The sequence below is a fragment of the Sceloporus undulatus genome, chromosome 10 (assembly GCF_019175285.1).
Source record: "Sceloporus undulatus isolate JIND9_A2432 ecotype Alabama chromosome 10, SceUnd_v1.1, whole genome shotgun sequence".
Taxonomy (NCBI): Eukaryota; Metazoa; Chordata; class Lepidosauria; order Squamata; family Phrynosomatidae; genus Sceloporus; species Sceloporus undulatus.
In genome coordinates this window covers 5,762,131-5,781,970 of record NC_056531.1, presented here as the reverse complement: position 1 = coordinate 5,781,970, position 19,840 = coordinate 5,762,131, and the positions used below count along the sequence as shown (strand labels likewise).

At 42.5% G+C, this 19,840-nt stretch overlaps 1 protein-coding gene across 1 annotated transcript in view; it reads right to left on the bottom strand.

Annotated features, from left to right (window-relative positions):
- The window catches only part of GLT1D1 (glycosyltransferase 1 domain containing 1), a 48,040-nt gene that overhangs the window by 9,772 nt on the left and 18,428 nt on the right, over positions 1-19,840 (bottom strand). The window contains exons 5-8 of the mRNA XM_042441871.1: positions 18,430-18,466; positions 16,948-17,004; positions 6,439-6,534; positions 4,620-4,669 (exon numbers count right to left, since the gene is read on the bottom strand). Of these exons, the coding sequence (XP_042297805.1) occupies positions 4,620-4,669; positions 6,439-6,534; positions 16,948-17,004; positions 18,430-18,466 (240 nt within the window). The remainder of the gene's footprint in view (positions 1-4,619; positions 4,670-6,438; positions 6,535-16,947; positions 17,005-18,429; positions 18,467-19,840) is intronic.

Here is a 19,840-nt window from a genome sequence, read left to right as displayed (position 1 = left end):
GGACATGCTCCAGTTGTGCTCAATGTCCTTTTTAAATTAAAACTGTGATGCCCGGAACTGGACCCAGTAGGTCAGGTGGGGGCCTAACCAAAGCGACGAGAGTGGCACATATACTTTCCCATTGATCTAGACACTGTACATCAATAGAAGTATAGTGTCGAGATCAAGGGAAGTAGTAGTGGCCACTCTTATTGTAAAGTTGCCTCATCCAACCGTAATCCAACCCGGAGAGGCGGGTTAAAAATAAAATGATTATTATTATTATATTATATTATTATTATTTTAAAGAATCGGGGGGGGGGGATCAAGTAGCATTCATTCCATCCATCCGCTTAGAAGCAGGCGGGGCTTTCTGTGGCTTTCCAATCGCAACTTCGTCTGCCCTGTTAATGAAAACAGGAATTTTTGACAGTGGCAATTCCTCCTGTAAGACCATTCAGGTAGGATTTTTTTGCCTAATTTAAAACAGCACTGTCCGTCAAGAGCCATCATTCTCTGTTTTCCAACAGATGGTACCATTTTACTGTCAAGGCCAAGAGTAAGAGTATCTATAGGCCGAGTTGGGACAAAATAAGGTTGAGGGAGAGGGAAGCAGAGACAGAGCAAAATGTGAGCTTCATGTATATTGGATCTGTTCTTGGGCAAAAAAAAGTACAATAAGCCAGAAGAAAACGTGTAACTGGAATGCAGCAGTCTATTTTCTGGTCCATATCAATTTGTATGTGTTCACTCCTAACTTTGTTCCTTATATATTATATTATATAATATATAAATAAATAAATGGCTGGAGCTGTCCTCACCCAGGTATGGTCTGAGAGTTACTGTATATAATATCATGTATAAGTCGAGAAATGTAGATTTTTAAAAAATGACCCAAAAACGGAGTCGACTTATCCATGGGTCAAAGTAAGCACTGTATCGTGACTCTTATTTAAAAGAAGGAACTATCCATGGTGAAAGGCAAGAGTATAATCGTCCTGGAGCACCTGATCCCTCTACTCTCTCATCCATCCAGCCTTAAGAATGAGCCTAGGGTGGGTTAAAGACCACCGAGAAGCAGTGGTCTGGCTCTGCCTTCTGCTTGCAGCGTCTGGGAACAACGCAGCTTTTAAATGGCATGGCTCCCGGACGCTGCAGAGAAGGAGCGGGAAATCGTGCTCCTTCTCAGGGCCCCGGAAGAGGCACCGCGAGTGCCAAAGGGCGCACTTGCGGCGTCACTTACTCCGGCGACGTGCGGACGCAGAGCGTCCGCTACGTCAATATAGCGGTGGCCGTGTGAAACGGCCACGCCATTTGTCACAGACTCTGTCGCATGATAGGGTAAGGGGCGTCTGGAAGAACGCCCCTTTTTCAAATGGGACGTCCTAAGGACGTCTTTTATGGCGGTCTGTAACCCACCAAAGAGTTGTCTCTGCTGGAATTTTAAAGTTCTTTGACATTTTTTGCTTTGCTTCACCTTTAGATCCTTTGCTATATGCCCTTAAATTTTACCCGCGCTTATCCATGGGTCATATCAAATCCATAATTTTGGCCCAAAACTTGCTCTCGATTTTACAGGAGGTGACTTAGAGCGAGGATGTATGGTGTGGCTGGGATGGTTTTCTTCCCTGTTTTCCTGCGGCAGCATTCTGTGGTTTTGCTCTTAATGCCTGACCTGCAAAGCCCTGAGCCTGGGACTGATGCTGGGGTTTGGTCTCTATCTAAGAGCACTGTCATTCATACCTTTTGTCCCTGCCATGAAAGGAACCATAGCCAGATGCATATCCCTCAAAAGGAAGACTGCTGTTGATGCAAGGGCCTCCTGTCCTCTTTTTTAATTGAAGAAGGTAGTGTTTTCTTCTTGTCCATGGTCTCTACAAATACTGTATCTAATGATTCTCAAGGGAGTTGGCCTCTCATAATGGAGAGAATGCTAGGTTCATCCTAAACATGCACCAGTAAAGCCAGTCTTCTAACCAAGATGGAGCTGCCTGTCTTTAGCACGGACTGCATGATACCCAGGCTGCTTCTGCTGAGAAGGCAGCCACCTAAAGTATTTTGTTAATGCCCTGCTTAATTGAGTATTTCCCAAAGGACTCGCGCAATTAGATCCTGGGCCAGACAAGGCAGCTCTGGAGAAAATCGAAATTGCCGATGCTGCTCTGATGCAAAGAAAGATGCTTCCAAGGATTTTCTGAAGGGCAGAACCACATTTTTTTCAGAGTAGGAGATAATGCCGAAAGAGGGCATCCACTAGTGGGCCTTGTGTAGTTTTCATAGGACATGTCGTGACAGGTTGTTCGAACTTTTTGGCTGCGGTGGGATGTTGACTTCACCGCAGCTGGTTTGGACCCTTCCTCCCTGACTATTTCATGAAGTCAGATAGAAAGGTATCTCTAAAATGAGGGATCAATATTAAGGAAAGGAGTCCCCTTTTCTCTTTGGTAAATCATTGTATAGCCGGCCCTTTCCTATGCGGGGGGTTTCTTTGCTCGGATCCCCCGCGTAAGGGGAAATCTGCATATGAGGGGGGGGGGGAGGTGTGTGCTTTTCACCAGGAAAATAAGATTTAAAGAAGGGTGTGGATGGCCCAAGACCTTCTCCTACCCTGAGCAGAAGCCTTGGGAATGCTTTCCCCAAATTCCATGAAGAGATGCCAACAGGATTGGTGGCTGAGCCTTACTTCAGCACCAGCAATGGAATAGGGTTTCCCACCACACCTGAGGACTACTCTGTGTCATCTGAGCCATTAGCCATCAGGGGAGCTAAGCCATCTGAGCCACTAGCCATCAGGTTTTGAGGGGAAGGTGTCTCTGCTACCCACCAGCATCTTTCACCTCAAGCAGTTGCCTCCCTCTGGTTAACAGTAGGGCTGGCCATGAAGAGCAGATCATTAAACAGAGAGTCTGTGAACATCTAGAAGGCAATTCCATAATCACGAAAAGTCAACATGGGGTTTTAGAGAAAGAAGTCAAACCCAATCTCTTTTTTTGATGAAATGACCAGCTTGGTAGATGAAGGGGATGCTGTGGATATAGGATATCTTGATTTCAGCCAGGCTTTTGACAAGGTTCCCTATGACATTCTTGCAAAAAAGCTGGTAAAATGTGGGCTAGACAAGGTAACTGTTACATGGATTTGGAATTGGTTGACTGGCCGAACCCAAAGGGTGCTCAACAATGGCTCCTTTTCATCCTGGAGAGAAGTGACCAGTGGAGTCCCACAGGGCTCTGTCCTGGGCCCAGTGCTATTCAACATCTTTACCAATGACTTGGAGAACAATTGGGGGCATAGTTATTAAATTTGCAGATGACACCAAATGATTCTATGATTCTATGGTCCTGACCAGGAGCTCCTACTTTACACAAGAGAATTAGAATGAGCATTGTCATTATGCAGTTTGACTCAAGGTATAAGACTGGGATTCAGAATATTCAAAGGAAAGGTGTTCCATTGGTTTAGCAATATTTGACACAGCAGGACAACTTGGGGCTGATTTCAGGTCACTTGATCTTAACCTCCTCCTGAAATTCTGCCCAACACAAAAAAGCAGAAACAACACCAGACACCTTTTCATCTCTTGCACCCCTGTGGTCTCCTCATCCCCAAACCAAGTTTAAAACACAAATAAATTCAGTAGAAATGAGTCTGAGAGAAAAGAGGGAACTTGATGGTTTCTTCCCTGTTTCCGTACGTGGAAACGAACATACCTCTGTGCTTTCGCCAGATGCTTCCAGTGACTCAGAATGGGGTGGGCAGCTTCTGATGGTCCAGGTGCTGCAACCACCCTATTTTCACTTCCAGATCACCTCTAGTTTTGAAAATAGCAAGGCTTTTTGGACCTAATACAGGTGGAGGGATAGGGGGAGATGGCCTTTGGGGCCATGACTGACCACTTTTAAGACAAAAACAAAACAAAACAAAACACACTCCCTGACACTCTTTTGAGAATGCTTTATTGCATTTATTGCATCACCTCTCTTTTGCTTTAGGAATTCTGCAGCAAGCATGAGGATCATCCACTGGGGTTGTCTCCTAAACACTATTTAAGATGTTTCAGGTCTTTTGAGCTGCTCATAACAGATCACAACTCACTGGAGGATCACTGGAAGAGTTGCATTTGCTAGAGACTGAATGTATGTGTGTGTATGGAGAGTGTGTGTGTCAAAAACACCCCCCCCCCCACTACATTACAAAAAGGCCTGCTCCTGGTGAAGATGGTGAGCACCATTACCACTGCATCCTTATTAAAGGAAGAGATAACAAAACTGTGATCAATTTTGCCAAGGAAGGTGGAAGGTTGAAATGTGGATGCCTTTATTTTTCAGTATGAAGCCCATGATAAGTTTGCCTTACGGTGACCATAAGTCGGAAACAACTTGAAGACACACACCATCAACAAACAACAGCAGAAGAAACTCCATCATAAGGCAACTGCCAGGTTTTTCATGCTATTAAGGCCAGACTAGTCCAATCCATGGGGTATAATCCCATGGGAGCCTCATACAGAATTTTCTGTGGTGTAGTTAATCGGTCCTACTTGCAACAACACATTGATGTATATTAACTGCAGGACAAAAGCAGGACAAAATCAGAGAACATACATTTCAGAAAGGCTGTCTGGAAATAAACGGACTTACTGCAGGTCCAATGATAATCAGGTGTATGCTGGGGTCCTCCCTGTGCCATTCTGTCAAACAATGAGAGGGAGTTCAGGTTAAGAAAATGTTTAATTCAGCCAATTTCTCAGTAAATTCTGCCTGTGAAACACCGAGTAGCACTTTTAAAACTGCTCTTTATTTTAGTGCAATAAGTCCACTCCATATAGCCATGCTCAATGATTAGGCGCCAAAGTTTGAAACGGCACTACTTTTTCTGTTTCACAAGGGTGGGCATGCTTCCCCTACGCTACTGCCTGCTGAAGCAAGTGCATATGAAAAGTGCACTGCCGCTCCAATGGAATTGATTCGTTCATATACAAAAGTATTGGCGGTTGAGTGAGTTGTTAGGTTAGAAACAACCAAAGTCGAGATCTAGGGTCAGTCTGTGGAATGAGCCCTAGCGATGTCATTAAGATACATTAACCGTCATTAATCATCAACCATAATTGCTCAGTGGGTGCCATTCAATTAAAAACACACACAGAGAGAAAGTCTAATAAAGAAGAAAATATTGATTTGTTTAGAAATTAAGTTTTTCAAGGTTTGTTTTAAAAAGAAAGGGGAAAAAATCACCCCACACTCTTCCTAGGTCTGTTTTTAACCCCCTTGCAAACACTTCTTTTAAGAATACATGAGAGTTGCACTCCATCTGATTTGTTTTAAACAGAAAAACAACAACAAAGAAACTTATCTAAGAAAAGGAACATTTTCCAAGCTCCACATTTAATGGGTTGCTTACACCAACCGTTGCCCAAACGTGTCTCATTTTCTTTTTCTTTTTTATAGTAAGCTCTATTGCGTTTAATGAGACTTATGACTTTAAATCACTGAGAAAGGTACACATCACAATCATAGTTTATGTTTCTTGGGAGGGCAGGGCAAAAAAGAATGCAGGGGAAAGATAGGTGTAGTAAGGGGGGGAAATGGGATGGAGAAGAGGAAGGAGAAGAATGACAGAGAGAAAAAGAGGGATAGAGAAGGACCAAGAAGGCCATAGATCAAAAAGGAAATGACTTAGAGCAATGAAACTTGCATACTATTACACATATTCACTCTGACATTCAACACACTTGACACATCATTTCTCAAGTTTCTCTAACTCTTCCCAAAAAATAAAAAAATAAAATCTGATGTCTGGTCACTGATATCCCACTGATATGGGAGCCACCAGTTACTCCTCCTGTTTCAGAAAGGATTTTAGGAACCACCATAAGACTCTAGCTCCAAGAATTCCACGGAGGAACCAGATGAAAACTAAGTTCATGGCTGCAGAATAGCCAAGACTGTTTGCACTGCACCCAAAAAAAGGAAAACAAAGCCTCATTAGTTTCAATGGGATTTACATCTGAGTAGACAAGTGAAAGGGGATGCGGTGGCTTAGTGGTTAAGATGCCAGTTTTGATGATTGGAAGATCAAAAGGTTGGCAGTTCGAGGCCCCAGTGCTGCATGATGGGGTGCGCTCCTGTCACTAGTCCTAGCTTCTGCCAACCTAGAAGTTTGAAAGCATGCAAATGCAAGTATATAAATAGGTACCACTTTGGTGGGAAGGTAACAGCATTTGATGCAGTCATGCTGGCCACATGACCACCAGAGTAGTCCTTGGACAACAGTGGCTCTTTGGCTTAGTAACAGAGATGAGCACAGCCCCCTACGGTCAGTTATGACTAGACATTAATGTCAAGGGACTACCTTTACCTTTACCTTTTTAGACAGGTTTAGGATTGTGCTTGGGCAAATGGTGTGACTCCTTATAAAGTAATACTCTTAAAAGGGAAGTGAAAAGCAGAGGGTACTTACCTACAAAAGCATCTACTAAATAAAGTGGATCCTTGACTCTTCTCAGACCACATATCAGGAAGAAGAAGCGTAAACGGTTGTGGTCCTGGGTAATCCCTGTCAACAAAGCATTGCCAAGAAATCTTTTTAAAAGTGCTCAGAAAAGCAGGGGTTCTAGATCAGGCCCAGTCCATATGAAGAGACCCCGGGCATCTAAATAACCTGTGTCAAACTGGCTTTGCATGCTCACCTCCCAAGAGCATGGGGCTAGATCCACATTTAGTTCCAGTTAAAGTCAATCCATTGAAATCAATGACCAATTTGAGCATGCATTAACAATTGAATTAGGGCCAAAGGGACTTGAAGTTGGTTGTGATTAATTTATTTTGATTGATGTCAATGGGTCTGCTCATAAAAGTGTTAAGTCCAGATCCATCTCACAGTACAGTCACCATGGTAGTCAGCCTGTTTGGGACTACAGGGAGAAAATGAACCCTATGCTGGAAAAGTTGTGGCTCATGAAAGAGATTTGTTTGGACAACAGTTCCCAGAATCCCCTAGCCACTGTCACCTGTGACCACACTGGATGGTGGATTCTAGTTGTCATCCAAAGAAGTCACTTTCGCCATCTGTGGTAAAAGTCATCCATCAAAGCTCTCTCGACAGTATTTGCTCAGCAGGGATACAAAACACCCCTGTCCCTCATTATTTTTGAAAACTGAGCAGCTCTGAAAATCAGCCTCCCTCGACTAGGACAAGTCAGCGCTGCAAACCTGTGATTTGGAAACCACTGATTCAAAGCTGACATTTCCAGGGTTAAAACAGTGGCAGGGAAATCTACTGAAGATAGCAATCTTTCTCCTTTCTCTGCTTTCCAAAAGCATTTTTTTACTTTAAAAAAAGAAATTAATCTCCTAAAGCAAGTTCTCCAAAGCTCCGCTTGAATTGACGTTGGGTACAGTGCAGGCAAGATACACAAATAAAAAAAAGGTCTCAACATGTTTACAGAGGGAAATGGAGGGATAAGATGTAAGATGGAAAAAGGGAAAAACAAAGCTTGAGATACAGAAGCTCAAGAAGACAGAAACAGCGCTGGAAGACAGAAGATGGGGGCATCTTGGCTGTTATGCTACACATAGAAAAATGCTGCAGGCAATGGCGGATCTGCTAGTTGAAAGTAAGGGAAAAATAGAAGATGAGACACAAATATTGTTTCTCGACAGGGCAGGACCAAGAAACTGTAAGCTCAATCCCTATTCCTGGATATGTCTTTCAGCTGACCAGAAGCACTTCTGTCTTGCCTGGATTAAGCTTCAATTTGTTTGCCCTCATCCAGTCCATTACAGCAGCCAGGTTTAGGATAGGAACAGCTTCCTTGGAATTAGGAGTGACAGAGTTGGGTATCATCAGCATACAAGCGACACCTTACTCCAAAACTCCGGACGTCCTCTCCTAGCTGTTTCGTGTAGATGTTAAAAAGCATAGGGGACAGGACTGAATCCTGAGGGACCCCACTAGCCAATGGCCAAGGAGCCGAACAGGAATCCCCCAGCACCATCTTCTGAGAGTGCCTCTCCAAAAAAGAACAGAGCCACTGCAAAACAGTACCTCTAAGCACCATCCCAGAGAGGCGGCTCACAAGGATACCAGGGTTGATGGTATTGAAAGCTGCTGAGATGTCCAGCAGAACCAACAAGGACACACTCCGCCTGTCTAGTTCCCTGTGTAGGTCCTCCTATGTATGGATGTAAGAACTGAGCAGTTACAAAAGCAGATAGGAAGAAAATTAATTCATTCGAAAGGTGGTGTTGGAGAAGAGGATACTGAGGATACCATGGACAGCCAAGACGTCAAACAAATGGGTCCTAGAACAGATCAAACCAGAAATCTCCCTGGAAGCCAAGCTGACTAAACTAAGACTGTTGTACATTGGCCACATCAGGAAAAGGCATGATTCATTGGGAAACCCCCCCCCCCCAATAATGCTAGGAAAAGTGGAGGGAAGCAGAAAGAGAGGAAGGACACATGCTCGATGGATGGAGTCTATGAAAGAGGTCGATGGAAGCAGAATGAGAGGAAGGATGTATGCTCGATGGATGGAGTCTATGAAAGATGAATTTGCAAGAACTCAACAGAGCAGTGGAGAATGGGTACAGTAGTCTTGGAGATTTCTCATCCACAGGGTCGCCATGGGTCGCCATCTTATCAAAACTGTGACCTTCTTGGCTATTTCTAAGTCCTGGTATTGTAACTGCAATTGATTACTTTTTAATAGTAACTTCTCAGGTTCTGATCACGTCACTTTTAATGTTTATTCTTTCTCTGTGACATTCTTTTAAAATGGAGGGGGGCAGCTTGTGGCTTTCTGGATGTTGTCAGACCACAGCTTCCATGATCCTGCACCATTGCCCATGCATGTTACTTGGCCTGATGGGAGTTGCAGTCCAGGGACATCTAGAGGGCCACAAGCGGCCCACCTCCATTTTAAGAAAACAAGAAGCAGTGCTGGCAGGGTTTCATTTTCACTGCCTGTATTTCCTAAAATCTTACCTTCTCTCTTCTGAGACATAAAACGCACGACAGTCAACTTTCTCATACCTAGCTCTGGATGTTTATATCCCTAAATGTCACCAGGGATTGGTTGCTGGTGGCACGTTCCAGCGATATTGCTTTTTAAAATTAAAAACCAGCCTGGGGATTTAAAAAATCCTTTCATTTTCATAGAAATTCTCAAACGCATCATTTAGCTTCAATCTGAATAGGCGACGCACTCACATAAGGGCTTTAGACAACAGAGGATGTTATGTCGTATGATGTAAGGAGGCCATTTATTTTATTTTTAATGTTATTCCTTTTTCAAAAAAAGCAAGGACTTGAAAGTGACATCAATTACAAAATGTTAACTAAATGGTAAGGTAAGATAAGAAAAGAAAATGAAAGATCTGTAAGCAAAATATTCCTAATGCCCTTAACATTTAGATCTATATTGCTTTAACATATATTACTTTAGATTAAGGGATGGAAGATTTACCTTTAATACTGCTGTTTAACGTTCCAATAAAATCTAAACTATTTCCATTTTTCTCCAAAATGATTTCCCCCGTCTTCCTTTTATGCCAAGATAACTTGTTATTTTGTTCATAATGGCTCAACCCCATAATTTTTAATAACCATCCTTTCCATTCTGACATACTTCTCCTCCTTCCCTCATCCCATTGTCCCCATGCAATATTTAGAAATGGACCATTCTGAAATCTGCTAACATATGAAATATAGTTTTCTGTATTCCTTGAAATAGCTCATCTCAGGTATGCCAGTAAGCACAGTTCAATTTCATAAGGGATTTTGCATTACCCCCTCATTTACGATGCACTGACAAATTAATCTTTAATACACTGTTTATCAGCTATGGTAGCCGTGCCTACAAGATCTGTACACAGCATGCAGGTAATCCAAGGAGACATTTCTAAGTGTTGCACTGCTGCCACCATCTCCTGCTTTCTACCATGAAAGGGCTTTTGCAACCCGCTAGACTCAGCTCTGATACTGTGCTTAGACATCGGAAAGCTACTTTTAAAAAGTAACTGGCAACAGTGATAGGACTGAATCAGGGTGAGCAAAGTGCAGCCCTTCTCCAGATCTTGTTGGGCTGCAACCTCCCTCAACAGTCAGTACAGTGGACCCTTGTTATACGCTGGGGTTTGGTTCCAAGATCCCCCGTGGATAACAAAATCTGTGGATGCTCAAGTCCCATTAAATATAATGACATAGCAGAATGGTGTCCCTTATAAAAAATGGAAAATCAAGGTACATTTATACTTTTTTGGAACATTTTCAAACCGTGGATGCTCGAATCTGTGTATTAAAAAATCCGTGTATAAGAAGGGCCGACTGTATAAGCTATGGTGAGAATGCTGTGAGACACATGGATGAATGGGATTTGTTGGTCATCACTTACTTTAAGCCCCATTTATTTAACTGGGGAGGTTGTTCTCACCATGGTTTAAACCAGATCATGATTTGAAATGATCCGGTTGAAAATGCCATGGCTCCCACCTAATTCGAATCGCTGAAGCAATTCAGAAAGGGGGGCACGGTTTTTACCCGTTTAACCCGCGTCAAAAAGATGCTGGGTTAAAGGGGTGTTTTGGGGGATGATTTGATTAATTTTCAAATAAATCAATTCATCAAGTGAAAACCACAGGCGGATTCAAATCTGCCCCAGCCCAAGTGGGAACTAGGCAGGGTGGATTCAATTCCACCGCCAGTGACAGGGGGTATCTACAATGGCCCCGGCCATCTCCCTGTCACCGGCCTTCCTGATTCTCCGTACCTGGGCCACCAGCATCTCTTTTGGGGAGGCTTCTCTGCAAGCTTTCCCAACCGTGGGAATGGAAGGAGGCCACAGGGAAAATGGGGAAGCCAGTTAGTAGAATCGGCACAAACATAGTGGGAACCAGGAACTATTTTTGCGCCAATTCACCAATTCAGATCAGGCACCGAATTCTCCGTAAGGCCCCGGTTTACTCCAGTTGGGACTAAAATTGATTTAGCCTACAGTTCCAAGGCCCCCAAAGTAGTTAGTTATCAGGAGTTACCCACTGTAAACATTTTCTCCTTGGTTTCCACTTTCTCGAATGTTAACCATCTACTTTTAAAGAGCATCCAGCACAGCAGTTGAACCAGGTGATATTCCTTCACCAGTAGGTGGGGTTATACCCTGAGAATCATTATTATTCTTTACCTACCAAGGAAATAAAGTAATTACAAGTATTGTATATACTCGACTATAAGTTGACCTCATGCTTATAGTATTTTAATGCTGAATTTAACTTTTGTATATACTTGAGTATAAGTCGGCCTCATGTATATGTAAAGAGCAGGTTTGGGGACAAAAAAATACGGATTTTGAGATGACCCATGGATAGGCCAAGGGCAAAACTTAGGGGTATGTAACAAAGGATCTGAAAGATGAAGCAAAGGAAAACTATGCCAAAGAACTTACAAAATTCCAGCAGGCACAACTGTTTGTGTTCACCCTAAATGCGAGATGGATGAGAGACTAGAGGTCGGTGCTTCCAGGACAGATTACCCTCTTGTCTTTCACCAGGGGATGGTTCCTTTTTAAAATGAGAGTTAAAGTACAGTACTTAATTTGACCCATGGATAAATCGACCCAGATTTTTGGATCAATTTTTTGACCAAAAGTTCTAGACTTATACATGAGTATATACAGTAATTTGCCATTTGTAATTCATTGCTTTCAGACTCTGAGCCAGGTTCTACACTATTTGCACTGCTGTTGGTAAACAGCACTGCCCTGATCGATCAGAAGGAACAGAAACTGGAACCAGCAACTGGAACACATTGTTAATCCTTTGGCTATGCCTATGTCAGCTTCAAGTCCCCAACTAAAACATCCAAGTTTGCCTGTGTGGGAACGGTGCCATTTCCAGCATCTTTTCTACCCTGGAGAACACTGCTGGGCTAAAACAACCTCTCAGCCCAGCTCTTGTTTGCAGCAACAGTCACAGTCCTCTGTAACATTTAACACTCATCTAACTCCCTGAGTTTCACTCTCAAATGAATTGTGATCCAGTTTTGCAGATAGGAAATTTCCTGAGAAAAAAAAAAGGTCATCTGGGGCCTCTTGCTCAAGTGTTCTGCTGAAATTTTAATTTATACATATGCCACCGGCATTCAGTTTGAAGAAAAACTACTCTTGGCTCCCTGTTCACTGAATTCTTCCTGGCAGGCAACAGCTTTAAGTCACCGTACTCCCCCCCCCCCCAACATCTACCTGTCTTCCCCAGCCCTATATCAGGTTGTAGCACATCCGTAGGGCTCCATTCAGCGCAACTTTACACAGCACATTAGTGAATTTGGAATAGTTTGAATTCTCTTACCACAAGATACAGCAATGCATGCCAACTGAACTGGTATGAAAGGGAACTGAACAATTTTTAATGGAGGATCAAGCCCCACCGCAGCTACTAGATCAACTGTAACCCAGAGGACATTTTCTTTGGCCACCACCAGACTGTGGAATGACCTACCAGAAGGCATTTGTCAGCTCAAGATGCTACCTGTATATAAATCAGCAGTAAAGATCAGTCTCTTCCAGCAGGTTTATCCAGAGTACAGTCGCCCCTCCTTTCTCACGGACTTGAGATCTGCACTCTTAAATATTCACAGGGGGTGAGCTCTGTTATTCTCAATGGGGCGTGGAATGCATCCCCCGTGAAAACTGAGGACTGACTGTATCTTTAAATTATGGTTTTAAAGTATTTGCCTTGTCATTTCCCAAAAGGAGAGCAGTACTCAACCTTGGGGAAATGGAACAGATGATGCAGTAAGGGAAATACAGTGCAGAACAGGTAAAGAGAGATAGTACAGGAATACCTGGCTACTCTAAAGAATGAATTCAAGTCTCCAGGGCCAGATGAACTACATCCAAGGGTATTAAAAGAACTGGCAGAACTAATCTCAGGGCCACTGACAAGAATCTTTGACAATTCCTGGAAAACAAGAGAAGTCCCAGAAGACTGGAGGAGGGCAAATGTTGTCCTCATCTTCAAAAAGGGGGGGAAAGAGGGACCTAAACAATTCCTGCCCAGTCAGTTGGACACAAAATGTGCATCTGGAAAAATGTAGTTGGGAAACTAATAGGTATGTGGTTGAACAAAAATGTGTGTGTGTGTGTGTGTGGAGGGGGTTACACATGTATTAGAGATACATCGTGATGAAAACTTATAACAATATGAAGATGCAGAAACTCTTGTAGAAGTTTCAAAGCATTCAAGGATTATTGTAAACCTGGAGGGAGGGAAACCCATTGCTTGAGAGGTACCAGGTTTGGCAGTACAAATCTGATGAGGCACCAGGACCAGCTAACTTTTTTATGCAATGAAGTTAGTCATAAATTCACTGTTGTACAGCAGATAAGAAGCACTAACTCTTATCGGGAAACCACCATGGATACAGAGTATAAGCGCACTCTGCTTTCAGCCTCCTCCCTTGATTTTAAATAATAATAATAATAATAATAATAATAATAATAATAATAACATTTTATTTGTATCCTGCCCCTAAAAAGGCAGGTTGTCCAACAGACTATTTGTACATTTAGAAAAACTGTACAAGAGCTACTGTAATTTGCTCCTGTGAGCTTTGTTAATACAGTCAAAATAGCTTATCGAAAATAATTCCTAAAAAAAAGCCAAAATAACCACATTGTAAAAAACAAACCCAAAAAACAAAAAACTAGCCAAACCGAACAACCTATAAGTGCAAAGCAAAGCATAAGAAGTATCCTTTAAAAGGGCTTTGGGATAACAGTTGCTGAATGCCATCCCGATCTGCCTGGCAATTGAAAAAGCCTGACTGTTCAAGGATCGCCCACAAAACACTGACAAAATTCTCCTTGCAGATCACTAATCTTACCACAGGCCTACAGGCCGCTACACAACTTAACAATATCAAAGAGAAGCTCTCTGGAAAGCAAAGGAAGCTGCTGGGGGGAAACTACCTTATCTTAACTGATATGATTTTTACACACACATATGTATATATTAATATATTTTCCCCATTTACCAAGAATGAAAATGGAAGACATTTTGCATTTTCCTCCCTTATTATGTCCTTAAAATTGCTGCTGTTGCACTAGCAGCATTACAAGCCTCCTGTATAACCATTCTGGCATACAACTAACAAAAAATTGCCACCCCAGGTCAAGATCCTCCTTACTTGGCTAAACAGGTCTAGCAGGAGGGCCGTTCAGTCTCTGGACCCAGGGCAGGTGCTTACCCTTGCCAGAGGTGCTGCTGAAATAATACAGAGCTACCATTCTTAAGCAAACAGTATGCAAAATGCCCTTAGTTTGGAAAGCATACAGTGGTACCTCGGGATACGAAATACCCAGGTTACGAAATTTTCGGGATACGAAAAAATCCCATAGGAAAACATTGTTTCGGGTTACGAATGTTTTTTCGGGTTACGAAAAAACTTTTGGTGCTTTTTTCGGCTTTTTCGCACGGAATCGCGGCTTTTCCCCATTAGCGCCTATGGCAATTCGGCTTACGAAGGCTTTTCGGGTTACGAAAGCGGCCGCGTTACGAATTAATTTCGTAACCCGAGGCACCACTGTACCACTTTACCATCTGGTGATCCAATACCGCAAAATCACCAGCTTCCCCTTCAATTCCATACTGTTCTTTTCAAATGCATTCCATAAATTTGGGGCCTTTCAGACAGGTTGCCATCTTAAGTCTGAAACATTTCAGGTCATCCTCCGATCCAAATTCCTTCTGTTTCAGACCTACGCTCGAACCTGGTATCAGGGGTTACCTCTCTGATCCTAGCTTTCCATTCCCTTTGAACCATCTTATATATATATCCCCCTTGAAGAATGCGCCACTTTCATCTCTCCTCTAAACATTTCAAAGTGCTAACTGATCACCTCCAAAAAAGCAAAAGCGGGGCACCGCACTGAGATTTCACCCGTCTGCCCACAATGGCTGTTTTATGTTCTGGTGTTTTCAGACTCCCCTCACTCCCCAGCATCAAAATAAGCCTTTTGATCATTTTCTATAAGAATTCAAAAACTTAGGTTCTCCCTCCAAGCATTGTAAGTTGTACTTTCACGGATTGTCTGGGCCCTTTCGGGTTCTATTGCTTGAAATGTTGTACCTGTTCATGAAAAAAATCAGCTGCCATACAGCAAGACAAAGCACTGGCTATCTATCCAGTGCAGCCTATGCTGAACAGTCTCCAGGCCAGCCCTGCCACCCAATATGATTTTTTAGCTTAACTGGTGATTTCCATGTGCTGAATATATACTTTGCCACTGAGCAATCCCTGCTATCTAACCCATCTTTTTACCAATTAAAAAGGCCAAGTTCAGACATAAGAGGAAGCCTTGGCTTTCTAAAAAGCCTGGAAACATCCCAGTTTTTTGGATGACATCTAGAATCTTGCAAGCAATAGAGGTATTATTGGCTATGCTGGTTAGAGCATTCTGGGAGGTGTCATTCTGAAAAGAGATTTGGTGACTTGTCGGCTTCTGGATCTGTAGAATCTGTTATTATTGATTCATGGTTGGAAAGAGTGTATGGCATTTGATTACTAAAAACATTGGAGGAAGGAGAAAAATACTTCAAGTTAATTACAAATTCAACTCCCTTTTTATGTTTAAGAAAGGTATACTTATACAAAATGATGATTTAAGCTGAATCGTCTATATTTGGGAAGGGCTTAGTTAATTTGTTGTCGTGTGGTGAGTATGCGGAATGTATATTGTTTGTTATGTGTTCTATAATCTATATAATCAGGACGCTCAGTGTTTTCTATTCCTGGAAAACTTCCCTAAAGAGAATTACTGGGTATCCCACTCACCCTAACATGGCCCTATCAACGACCCCAAAGAGCATTCAGTATCACAGGAGTGCTAAAGATAAGGCGGCTTTGCTAAACTATCAGCCAATGATTCTTGAGCTTTCTTGGAGACTACTCTCAGGCTTTGGTCCGTAGTTAGCCTTGCTCCATGCCTGTTATCTTTCTGCCAAAGGTACATATTTTTATTGATGCAGGCAGAGCCTTGGAAACTGAGCTTACTTGTGGTGGAAGGAGATTTTAACTGAGTGGGTGTAGTATTTGCTTTCTTTGGTGTGCTTTTAAATTGTGATTTCGAATTTGTGTGCATTTTAGGTTTTAACTGTATGTGTTAAAATCATCTGGCTAGTTAACATGATCATAATGGCAAAACCTAACCCAAATCCTGTTCTCTGGAGCTCTGTGTAACCACACCAGGCTAGAATCCCCTTGTCTTGTCTGAGCGTAGTGGAATCTCCCTCTTTGGAGGTCTTTAAACAGAGGCTGGATGGCCATCTGTCGGGGATGCTTTGATTTGGATTTCCTGCATGGCAGAATGGGGTTGGACTGGATGGCCCTTGCAGTCTCTTCCAACGCTATTATTCTATGATTCTAAGAGTGAGCCTAGTTTGGCGTTCCCAAGACGATTCAGACAAGATATTTTGACATGGGATTTTTTTTGTAAAAAAAAATATCCCCCTCTCAAAACTAAGGGCCCAGACAGGCCAAAATAAAGCTGCTTCGGGTCACTTTGGAGGTATGTTGCTTAAATGACAAATGCATGTTAAGAAGCCAGAAGCTGCACCAAAGCTGCACTCCAGTCCTTAGGACTGGAGCATGGCTTTGGCATGGCTTCTGGCCTCTTAGGACTCATGCATCATTTAAACAGCATATCTCCAAAATAAAGCAGCTTTATTTTGGCCTGTCTGTTTGGGCCCTAAGTTTTGCAATATGCAATCATGTGGACCACACATGCTCTGAGAGTCATAATGATGAGTACTGTATTTCTCTAGTCATATCAGGTTCATCTGTTCATAGCTGTTCCTCAGCAAGAAAAGGAACAGAATTCAGGACATAAATTTGTGAGTGGCGACCATTTGGTTGAGTGTATCAGCAAATATTTTGTGTATGTTGTAGGTGGGCATGCACACACGTTTTTACCTGCACTCTGCAGATATTTCTTCCAGTTAAAAGAAATGTTGGGGGCAGTCACAATTCCTTTAAAAAAAGCACACCAAAATTAGTATGGTTATTAATAATAAAGCATTAACCAAACATTACCGTCACCACCACCATCGCGAATTATATAACGTTCATGCATTAAAGCAAGGTTGGGGAACACATGTTCCTCTGTGGGTCATGATGATAGCCATAGTTGCTGGACTGCAACCCCCATCAACTCTACGCAAGATAGGCACTGATGAAAGACCAGCTGCAGTCTAACATTTGCATTGAATTAAGAGTAGGATATGTGTGGCCTTCCACATGTTGTTAGACTCACATTATCCTTCATCATTGGCTATGCCGGTTAGAGCTGATGACACATCAGAAGGACCACAGTTTCCCGACCCCTACATTACGTCATCTGAGAAAAATAATCCATATAATGTATATCAGGCATATACTACCAACTTCCTTTTGGGCCTCATTCGAAGGACTAGTGCAAATCCCATCTACCAGGGTTAACAACCTGTAGCCCTCCAGATGTTGTTGGAATCCAACTCCTATCAGTCTTAGCTAACAGGGTCAATAGTTGGGAATAAAGGCGGGGGTATAGGTTCCCAGCTCTGCTCTCTATTACAGTCGGCCCTCCTTATCCACTGATTTTTTTATCCACGGATTCAAGCACCCACAGCTTGAAAATATTCAAAAACAGTATAAATTCCAAATAGCAAACCTTGATTTTACATTTTATGTAACGGATACCATTTTGCTATGCCATCATATTTAATGGGACTTGAGCATCCACGGACTTTGTTATCCATGGGAGGGGTGGTGGTGGTTCCTGGAGCCAAACCCCAGTGGATAACAAGGATCCACTCTAAAAGCAAATTAGTTCTTTGAGTGTGGATCCATAACTCCATTAGTACTTGATCTTTTGAGGATGGAGAAGCCATGACTGAAGCTGTGATCTTTGGCATGCAGAGCATATGATCTATCTCTTAGCTAAGGTTTCTCCATTCAGCTTGCTGCCTGCCAACTATAGCTAGCCGTGTGCCAACGGAAAAACCCAACACACCACGCCGGGCACATACAGTCTCATCTAATTTAAGAAACTAAATACAGTTGGGTCTAGTTAGTAGTAGGATGGAAGACCATCAGAGAAGAACACGTAGGTATTCCAGGTAGGGCTAGGAAACAATCCTGCTGGAAAACATGGAAAGCTGCTGCTGCCAGTTAGGGATGGCTAAAACACGATGGTAATGGCGATCTTCTCATTTGTCCCTAGCAATCTGATACACCCCTAATTTTTATCACCACAAACGATAGCAGTATTTTAAGCTATCATTCTGGACAAGACTTAATTTTGTCTACTCCGGGATCTTATCTAACCTCTTTGTTATGCCTTTTTTTGGACAGCGCGTGGCACAACCAACCTCCCTAGGTTTGTCACTGAAGAAACAGGAATCTTCAGCTCCTTACCTTGAGCCTGGACGTATATTTTATTCCTGGCGAGAGGCTTGAAAAACAAAGGCATTAAGGAGAAAACAACAATGGTCAATTTAATTGTGCAAAGTAAAGGGAAGTTGGGAAGAGCTGCTCTAGTCCAAAGACTCACAGGGGCTCTGTGCAGAGGGAGGTAAGGACCTAGGCTGTAAAATGGCCATGTATTTCACCATGCACCTCAGTTCCCAACGTGTATCATGGAATCAAAGAGTTGGAAGAGTCCAAAAGGGCCATCCAGTCCAGCCCCCGATAATAATAATTTTTATTTATGTTTTCCCGCCTCTCCTGATGGATCAAACATACAATATGTAGGAACACACAATTAAAACACTCCCAAGAGACGCCCATCCAGCCTCTATTTAAAAATCTCCAAAGGAGACTCCACCACCCTCTGAAGGAGTGTCTTCCATTTATGAACAGCTCTTACTGTCAGGAACTCCTTGCTAATGTTTAGATAGAATCTCTTTTCCTATAATTTGAATCCACTGCTCCGTGTCCTAGTATCTGGAGCAGCAGAAAACAAGCTTGCTCCATCCCCAATATAACATCCCTTTAAATATTTAAACACGGCTGTTAAGTCACCCCTTAACCTTCTCTTCCCCAGGCTAAACATACCCAACTCCCTAATATATTCCGCACAGGGCATGGTTTCTAGACCTTTCACCATTTTGGTGAAATGAACACGCTCCAGCTTGTCAATATCCTTCTGGAGGACTGTGGTGCCCAGAACTGGACACGGTGTTCCAGTTGAAGTCTGGAAGCAATAGCAATAGCAGCATCATTTATATACCGCTTCCCACCACTGATTTTAATAATAATAATAATAATAATAATAATAATAATAATAATAAGTTTATTTATATCCCGCCCCTTGAGGTCAATCAGGGCGGCTAACAATAAAATACAATAAATTGTAGATCAAAATTCCCTCCCCCCCTTAAAAATTATTAAATCAATTATAATTAAAACCAACTAATTAAACAACATTAACACATACACATTATTAAAAGACAAAAACAAAACAGAACAAAACAAATAAACAGTAAACTATGGTAGCATTTCCAAGAAGGACCTTGGGGACTCTCATAAGAACAGGGTTCCTGAGGCCAGGGTTATCTATTCCGGAAAGGATTTTGAAATGAGGCTATTTTGTCTGGTACCTGGGGGTTTTGGAGGAATAAGGCCAAACGTGATGTGTGATAAGGACACACTAGATCTAGAGCAATTGGACTGGATGGATGTTGAGAAACTGGAGCGTATCCAAAGGAAGGCGACTAAAACGGTGAAGGGTCTGGAAACTACGCCCTATGAGGAACGCCTTAGGGAGCTAGAAGTGTTTAGCCTGGAGAAGAGAAGGTTAAGAGGTGATATGCTATTGCTATTGATT